The sequence below is a fragment of the Pinus tabuliformis genome, chromosome 7, assembly GCF_031772625.1.
Source record: "Pinus tabuliformis cultivar Carrire ecotype Pingquan chromosome 7, CPIR1, whole genome shotgun sequence".
Taxonomy (NCBI): domain Eukaryota; kingdom Viridiplantae; phylum Streptophyta; class Pinopsida; order Pinales; family Pinaceae; genus Pinus; species Pinus tabuliformis.
In genome coordinates, this window is record NC_142293.1 from 822962208 (window position 1) to 822972151 (window position 9944).

Genomic DNA, 9944 nt, shown 5'->3' on the forward strand with positions numbered 1-9944 from the left:
TCTAATGTCTTGTCATATATTATACTTTTAAATATTTTAATTCCATTAAATTAAATAAAATTAAGAAAAAATAAATAAATAAATTATTATAATTATTAGTAAAACATTTTGAATCTATCAAATTATATAAAAATAAATAAAATAAAAAATAAATTAATAATTATAATTATAGCTATAATTATAATTAATTATTAAAACAGTTTAGATGGATTAAAAGAGTCTAAGACAGTCTAGATCCATCTTAATTCCGGATCTACCAAGGTGCAAACCTCTTTCAACATAAAAAAAGATTTGATCCCTCTAACAGCTTGGTAGATCCAAAGTTAATATAAATCTAGGTTGATTTTTTAAATGTAATGTTATATATATAATATTTTAAATGTTTTTTTTTTATATTAATGATTTGATTACTAAATGTTTTATATACATATTTTTAAATTTATTTCTTATTTTTTACCACTTTTTATTTTTGAATAATAATTTAAGAACCTAATTTGAATTTTATTTCCAAGAACTTATGAATAGTTAAAAATACCATTTTTATTAATTCATAGTTTTAATTTGAAAACAAACTCGTTGTTATTAAAGAGATGTTTTTGTTGGATTGTTAACGCAATTTCAAATATGTTAAAATTTAGCCATCATAAAATGGGATTATTACTAATCACACTACTTTATTTTTATTACTATTTTTACATAGGAATTAATTTTTATATTTTTTTTAAATTAAAATAAGTCTAAGTACAATTACTATTGAAAGATTACGGGTTCTATTCTCTGGACAATCTACATTTTCAGGGTTAAGCTAGATAATTTTCAGGGTTAAGTTACATAGCTGAACCGTTGACTTTATATGATTGGGACACTCGTTGACCTTTTATGATTGACTTTGATGAAGGGAACACTCGTTGACTTTCTATGATTGGGAGACTCGCTGACATTTATATGATTGGGAACACTCGTTTCCATATTTCTGTTCAACGAGAACTCTGTGATGATGAAGTGAGACATGTTATTTGAATGAGACGCTGAATGCGCGGAAAATTCGTTGCATTAATTTAAGTTACTGTGCACTCGTTGACTTTGATGAAGGAACACTCGTTGACTTTCTATGATTTGGAAATATACTCAAATTTCATACCTGCTTTGTCGTTTCCATATTTCTCTTCCTTCCGTCTTCAACGACAAGTTTAAGACAAATAGATCACCCAAAGCATATGCCATTTGTCACACTGTGCACTCATTTAATAAATATCATATAACTTTTAATCCCTCTAGTAAAACACTTGTGACACGTCGCTACGTCGCTAATAAGGACCACATATTCCAGCACACATCATAATAAGGACCACATATTCCAGCACACATCATAATAATTGGGAATTATTATCGGATAAGATATATGAATAACAATTTTAATAATACTGTGTGGTTCTATCCATAATTATATAATTTTAAATAAAAATGGTAAAAAGATTTTGAAAATAATAAATATATTATTATTTGAAAAGGTTGAAGTGAAAAATTATTTATATTATAGACTTGTAGGTTTTACTTGATTTTTTTATTTTTATTATTTACGTTATTGTTTTTTTTAGTTATAAAAATTTTATTAATTAAATTAATTCTTTTTATTTTCGGTGGGTTGATAACTATGTTCTAAGTTATAATTTGTTAAATTGAAAATTAAGTTTTATATATAAAATATTTTGAGATTAGGTATTTTGCAAATTTGTCTTTAAAACATTTAAAATTTTAACACTTAGTTAATATTGAAAATTTTAACACTTAGTTAATATTTTTCAATATTTAGCTATTCAAAATAATGAATACTAACATTTAACAAAGTAAAGGGACCATATTGTAAAAGAGTATGGGTGGCACCCAATGCAGATGCCTTAATTATTAATATAAAAATTGTTACAAGAATACAACTAGAAAGTTGTACCACTATCTATGACTTATTTTGTAAATGTACAATACCTAACAACCTATTGCCACAATACTTGCACATTCTAACTCTTGAAGCATCCATGGAACAACCTCCGATAGTTCCCTTTCCTCACTAATAACTCAATCTAAGTCCGGCATTGCCATGCCTTAAGTCTTAAACACTTGCCAAGTTGTCGAATTCCATTGTATAGAGTCCCTAAGACTTTGCCAACACTTGCGTTGTTCATTATATTAAAATCCATACTTAGCACCTCAATACTCCATATCCACTTGATGAATGATGACTCTATTATAAATTAGTGCCTTTGCACTTACTTGGATCCTCTTTATAGGTGGAATATGCCTTGTTTTTTCCTTCTTTTGAGGTGTCTTTCATTGTGCCAAAGGTCGAAGTGGACCAAAACATTCAATAAATTCCATGAACATCCAATAACTTAGTTTGCATTGGATCATGTATTACTATCCAACATTTCCCACTCTCATGCATCAAACAACTCCAACAATCCCACTTAAGCAATGTCGAAAGGATTCATACTCTTCGAATGAACCTTCCACTCTCTTCATTTTTACTCTAATATGTTGAATTCCTTGCTTTCTCAAGCAATCATCCACTACTTTGGCCACTATTATCACTATCAAGTCCATTATGTCTTCAAGCCTAGCAAACTTCTCTTCCTACACCATCATTGAACCACTATCCATGGAAGGTTGCACAAGAACCTCTCTTAAAGCTCCATCTATTGATATTTCATCAAGTCCAAAATATTTGAGTCCTCTTGGTATGGATCCCAAGGAAGAGAAACATTACAGAATCGGGGGATATTAGTGTTGCCCAACATTAGAGTGTTAAATAAGTAGTTAGATTTTAATATTAAGTAAAGAGGATGACATGTCAAACTTAATCATTTCCATTTTGAAATTTATATAAAAGAATGCTCTTACTATGCAAGAAACTTATACTCAATTTAATATAATATTTGGTTTTGCATTCTCCTCATTTATACATAACTTGGTATTAGAGCAATGTTATTATAAGAAATTTTAGATCTTTACAGTCTACTAGCTTTTGCAATCACCATAAGAAATTTGTTCCCTTATTCTACAGACCTTCATAGCCTGCTAGGTACTATGTTACCAGAAGCGACAAACAAGAAACGAAATGAGAAATGTCAAGAAGACATGAAACAAAGTTTGGAGGTTTCACATTCAAGAAACAAGGAGAAAGAAAACATGAAGAAAAATATGAAAAGCATTAAACAAAGCATTCATCATCAACATTCATTATTTACATAGGTGAAATTGTAATGATCACATTTAGCCATAGTGAATTAGTAAAGGAAAAGAGTATAATGTTTCCTTTGCTATCACATTTAGCATGAACATTAACAATATCAAACCTCAACCTTATTTAATTTATAAATAGAAGGATAAACCCTAAATTTAGGTGCATACAATATGCACTTGTAAATTGTTTTCTTTTGCCATGGTAACACATAAAAGGCCACAAATTAAATAAAGTATGAAGGTATATATTGGGAGGGGTAACAAATTCAAGTTGTGGCCAATATTATTTCGTGAGTGGAAATAAAAAATCAAGGTGGGCGACCCAGCTCTCTAGCTTCATAGAATAATCATAGAAGAATCATTTGATTAAACAAGAAAAAATCTAAAAAAATAAACGAGTAGCTCCATCAATACTCATCGCATGATCCTACAAAGGATTTATCTAAAGAGGGGGTTTGATGAAATATTTCAAAAATTCATCACCGAAAATTGTTCAGTAGATGCATGTGCTTTCCTAAGTCAATCATTTGACTGAGAATTTCAAATAACTCTTCCCCTCACATATAGAATGTGGACTCATCAAAGTTAGAAAATGTGTAAAAAACTATTGCATACCCTAAAAATTGCATGACCAAAGAATTACAACCAAATTTCTAATTGAGAGGCTGAACAACAAAAACCTTTGGGTGTCAGTGAGCACATAATAAATACCTTGATAACGCTTCAATGAAATAATATTGTTATCTACTTGACCACCCTGCTATGTGCCTCCAAATCCTCTATGAGTCTAGTGAATCGTCCTGTGTGAGGCGAGTATGCACTCTAGTCTCTCGCTTGGAAACCACTATAACAAAATGCCACAATAAAGTCATCTACTGTTTAATTTTTGTTTACTAAAACTGCAAACAAAAACTTATTAATATACAAACTAAACTTATTAAATTTATGTGCCATTTAAAAATGGAATCAATTGGAGACACAAGAGAAATGAGCTCCTTTAAGGAGGAACAAAATCATGTTTCTCAAAAAAACTATTTTAAGAAACCATCCGTTTCGAGAGAAACTAGTTTCGCAGATTGAGAAATCAAAATGATAGAAGAAAACACAGCTTTCCATGTTGTTCCATTTTATAGATGTTTTCTTTTGGAAACAAAAGCTCTCGATTTCTTTCTGGTAACATAGACTAGGTATATGCTCATCTCTATATAAATAGGCTTGCATAACCACCATAGGAATATGCTACCCTCTCTCACTATATAGTAGGATTTTGTAGCCTAAAATTAATCCACTCCCTCTCTATATAATAGGCTTCGATAGTCTAACATAAATCCACTCACTTACTATAAGCTATGATTCCATAGCCTTTTAGAGGGGATCCTCTCCCATTATATTAAATTTCCATAACCTAGACAAGTAAGAGGGATCATCCCCTTTAAGATGGTTTCATTCAATAGACACATACAACAACACCTTTTTAATTACAAAATTGATTTTTGGGGCTTGAACTTAAGTCGATTACAAATTTCAAGAATATTTCAGAATTTTACAAATAGGAGTGAGGCCAATTGTTTGACATTGCTTTGTTTTCTAGATTCCAAGATATTATAAAAATTTGCAATCAAGATAACGATGACCAGTTTTAGGTACTCACATAATACTCTCTTTAAAGTTTTCTTTGTCATATTTCCACTATTGTTCCTTCTATAGTTTCCATGGTTACATTGCTCCATTTGGCCCATTTTTCTTTACCTTTAAAATTGGTACTCCTTCGCCATACAATGTGCCATACAAACAATCCTTCTTCTCACCTCTCATCTTTTTCTACCTTCTTTGAGAATTGACTTTGTTAAATTTTCCTCTTCATCCAGACCCAAAGATTCAAAAGTTCCTAATACAATTTTCAGTAGTCTTTGAGATTCTTGGATAGGATCCCCTTTTCATATCTACTTGGTCTTGATGAGATTACTAACCTTTCTCAATAATGATGCATGGCTTCCCTAATTTGATCTCCTAATTAAGACCCAATACCTTTATTAGATTTTGGTATTCTTCGCTTGGTTATGATAGAGTTAACTATTTTAAGGCTATTAACTCCTTAAGCCTTCTAACAACCTTACAGGACGAGAATCATTCTATGTATAGGGTTGTTAAATGTAGTTAGGTTTGCTCCAAACTCATGGCTTACTGCAACCAAGTATATCCTTTCCCACCATCGATCTCAGTAGTCCAACCAATTCTTGGTCAAACACTGCAATCTCATCCTCTCTAACCTTTATCTCTATTCCCTATGTTAGCTGTTTGCATGCCACTAAAACACACTTACCCTCTTCACAGTCCAATAAAAATTATCACACACCTATTTATTCAAAAAAAAAATACATTGGGAACTTGAAACTTTAATTTCTATAGATGTACTCAATTACAAACCATATAATCCCATAATGGCTCATTGCATCAAGGATTGTGTCTCCATTTTACAAACCCACTGCATGTTGATATTGTGGACTGAGGAGCATATTTTTCTAGTTTTGATTCTTCTTTCTTTATCACATTCTAACTATTCAACAATCTTAGCCATGCAAATCTTTTGAAGTTTCTACATGAGTATAATGTGGATGATATTGCAATGACTTATGTGGTTTGCAACTTAGCATCTAGCACATAGATTGATATATTTGTCATTGGTAGATGTGATGTGATGGTGTGTGTACCAAACCATTTTTTGAGTAACCGGTTCATTCAAATACAAATGAGTTGAATAACATGTTTTCCATGATTCTTGATCCCACTAATTAAGTAGACACCACTAAGGATGCCCATAATCACAGTGTGGCACATTTCATCTAGTTGTCATGATTATTGTGAGTATGTCACTCTACACACATACCACCTTGACTGTAGCCATTTCTCATCAGGCTGTAGCATCCTCCTTTTAACATTCTCTTAATTTGGTGAGGATGTCCACTCAAACTCAGTTTCAACCATAGTGAGCACCATAACATGTGCATCCATTTCTTGATGATGATTTTTTTTATAGGAAAGCACCTTGCTAATTCCCTTTGTTCACTGGTCATGCCTTTTACCATGGGTTCCAACTCCTACAAACACTAAACATCATCCTGACATTTCCCAAAAGTAGTAAACTTGGAATTTTCCCTAAAGTAGCTATTTTAGCTCACTTCTGTGCATATTTGACCAAGCATTTACTACATAATGGACAAAACTAGGGTTTCTTTGATCAACACGGATAACAAAAGTGCATTCAATTGTATTCAATGAAGGATAACATCCCCATATAATTCCTCATGTCATCAAGATTTTGTTGTGTGAGAAGTTACCATACCGAAAGAGCTTTTTCCTACTATAGAACATCATGTGTGGAGCAAGCAATGTTATGTCCACAATGAGGCCATCTATGGTGCAATCATTAACAAGCTTGCTTTTGCAAGTCAGTTTAATAGTGTCTGAAGATCTACTTCAATGTATGAAAAGGGAGCATTGCAAATGTTTTGATGCTCTCTTCTTTGACATCAAATATCTACACATAAAGGTAGCAATCATAATCAAGGGCTTAGAATACTCTTTGGGATGCATGCTTTCCAATATTGGCTTGCAATGTTCAGTTTTCACATTGATTTTGAAATGGTTCATATGTTGTGCTTCATGGCTCCTAATATCTCCAGATTTTTGGTCTTTGAATGCTCTTAATAAAGTCCATTGTCAATGGGGCATTGGGCAAAGTTGATGTTTTATATTCACTACAGTTTAAGATGAACAAACAAATATGTTCCGCCAATTAAATCACAAATGGAAGACTGATGGAGCATCTTTGTAGCTAAAGGAAGCACTTAGATCTCTTCGAGAACATGATTAAAGATGTTTTCCATCTAGACATTGTGCCTTTTAGCATACTAATTTCTTGTCTTAACAAGGAAACTATTGAAACATTAATTCCAATTGTTAGAAGCAAAAATATGATGTAACAAAGCTATTTAACATATTATTACTCTAAGATCGTAGTTGCAGTTGTAGATTCTATATCTTGATTTCAGCTATGATACCAATTTGTTAGTAAGAGAGAGGAGACAAAACAAATAATTCACACACAAATCACACGCGCTGTTGCGCTTTTATTGATCACACAAAACTTTATTCTTACAATGAACCTCATAAATGGTATTTAAGCTTTACCAACTAGTGACTCCCCTAAAATATCTTGAGATGCACATACACTTAACTTAGTTAACTCACACTCTAAATATAGACTACACTTAACTCTTTATCTATCACTCAACTTGAGTCAACACTCAACACTCAGTGAATTGACTCTCTAAATTTAGCTAACTCCACATGCAAGAGTAATTACAATTTCTAACCTATTATTACACTCAGATGGTAGTTGTTCCTAGAAGCGAATGCTACGCGTACTAAGCAGCGTCAATCAATTACTTTTCTACGGTTTTCATTGCAGTAGCGAAGTTGCGAAAATTTGTGTCGGATGAACCACCTTCCTTAACTACAGCAATCGCACTCTCCCTCAAGTTCATCACTCTTCTCTTCATCTCTGCACCTTCCTCGCCCGTCACTGCTCTCTCCACAGCCTTCTTAATCTCAGTCATGTCGATGATTGATGTTCCACTCTCAGTAGATGCAGTGTTTTCCTTAAGCAAAGACAAGCCAATTTTCCAGACATGGACTATATAACTTTGGTTCAGAAACTGATCTGCAAAATAACGCCAGCATAACATGGGCACCCCCATGGTGATGCTCTCCAATGCTGAATTCCATCCACAATGTGTCAGAAAACAAGCAATGGAAGGATGAGAAAGCACCCTCAACTGCGGACACCACGCCACCATACACCCCCGCTGGCTCCGTTGGATGCGCTCCACGAACCCTGGGGGGAAGGCGGCCTCGCTACCTTGTACCAGATCAGGGCGCACAACCCAAAGAAATGGTCTCTCCGTGGCCTCGAACGCAAGTGCAAGTTGTTGGAACTGCGTCTCGCTTAACACTCTCAAGCTGCCAAATGAGACGTAGATCACAGATTGCCTGGACTGCTTATCCAACCAATCCAAGCATTCGCCATCTTCGGCCCAAAATCCCGTTGTCATTTCCAATCGGAGTCCTGAGTTCGAATTGAGAAGGGAAGAAGGAATCAAGGGACCTATTGGACAGACCGAACCTCCGTTCTCGACCACACTGCTGATGGCGGGGTCTTCAAGATGATGGAAGGAATTGCAGATGACCCAATCTATTTCCCGAATTCTCTCCATGTATCGATTTGTGATGTGGAAAAATAATTCATGTTGAGAGTCATTGAAACCTGCTGCCCAGGGAAGATGTGCAGAGCAGAGAGGCGGCATGGAGGGGAGGTATTTCACCATTTTAAAGTCCTTTGGAACCCCTGCAGAGGCCTCAATTAATAAATACAATTTTGGCAATCAATTCATACAACATAATAATTAACTGTAAGCATACCGTTTGAGGGAATGATTTGGGATGAAACAAGGGATGGAATATTAAAGAACAGTGCATAGGCAGCAGTAAGAGATGTCCAGAGAGCGGCCCTTGGAATGTGGTGGCGTTGAGCAATCTCTAGTGCCTGTGACGCTATAACGTCTACTACCAGGCAGACACTCGAATCATTATCCCCCTCTTTGATTTGTTGAATGAGGTTGTCAACAAACGGGATAATCACGTTTTCTATGACATCACATAGCTTGGCAATGTCGGTGCGAGTATCATTGGAAGGAAGGCCATCGGGGACGACCACAGAGCGGATCATCGTGTGTTTACTCAAACTGGTTTTGTTAGCCTCTGCTATGCGAGAATGGTTGTAATCTGTATTCACAAAACTGATAAAGAATCCCTCGTCCACAAGCTTCAGGGCCACCTGCATCATGGGATTTATGTGGCCTTGCGCAGGAAAAGGAACGAGAACCGCATGGTGTCGCTGCTTGCTGCAACTGATATCCATTATTGCTTCCTTTCTCAATGCTTCGGTCTCTAACACAACACTTTCTTTGCCCTGAATTTTCACAAAGTTTGAAGAAGTGAAGCCCTAGTCGTCCAGCTTTCTATGGTTGGAAAGAATAATAAAAATCATTTACAGATACCCTCTAGCCACGCACTCAAAACACGTTAGCAAACTTTTGTCATTATTGGAATAACGTGGCTGATGTGATTAAGAAATTATTATACAGTTTACGGGCTTCATGACTTTATTTTTTAAATTTAAATATGCTGCTCTTTGAAAACTCATTTCAAAGCAGAAGGGATCTGTCTCAGTATCTACCATTCCTAACAAGCGGTCGTTGCAAAGAAAACCAAAGGAAATATAATATCATATAACTTTGGGAAAATACCAAAATGAATATAACGAGTATTTAATCCTTCAAACTTAGTTAAATTAGAGTAAAAATCAATAAAAATTAAAAAATTAAAATTTTTAAAATATTATAATTAGATTAATTTTAAATTGTAATTAAATATATTATTAAATTTTATAAATTAATATTATTTGTATGGTAATATAGAAGTAATTATTAATAATTTACTTTTGGTTTTTTATAGTTTGTGAATATGGTCTTATGAAAATCTTATGATTAGATTTAGGTATAGAGGTCTTATCATAAATTTATGTTATACTTTAATTTGTAAATATGAGATATTTTATATTTATTCTTAATACAAACATCTTATTA

The 9944-nt window shown here is 33.7% G+C and overlaps 1 protein-coding gene across 1 annotated transcript; it reads right to left on the minus strand.

Annotated features, from left to right (window-relative positions):
• Positions 1 to 7469: 7469 nt before the first annotated feature.
• On the minus strand, positions 7470 to 9231 carry LOC149250146 (UDP-glycosyltransferase 85A1-like). The gene is made up of 2 exons (XM_089456398.1): positions 8719 to 9231; positions 7470 to 8644 (listed from the first exon to the last, which is right to left on the minus strand). The coding sequence occupies exons 1-2, from the start codon at positions 9215 to 9217 to the stop codon at positions 7683 to 7685; spliced, it is 1461 nt and encodes a 486-aa protein (XP_089312524.1). The 5' UTR covers positions 9218 to 9231; the 3' UTR covers positions 7470 to 7682.
• Between the last annotated feature and the right edge of the window lie 713 nt (positions 9232 to 9944).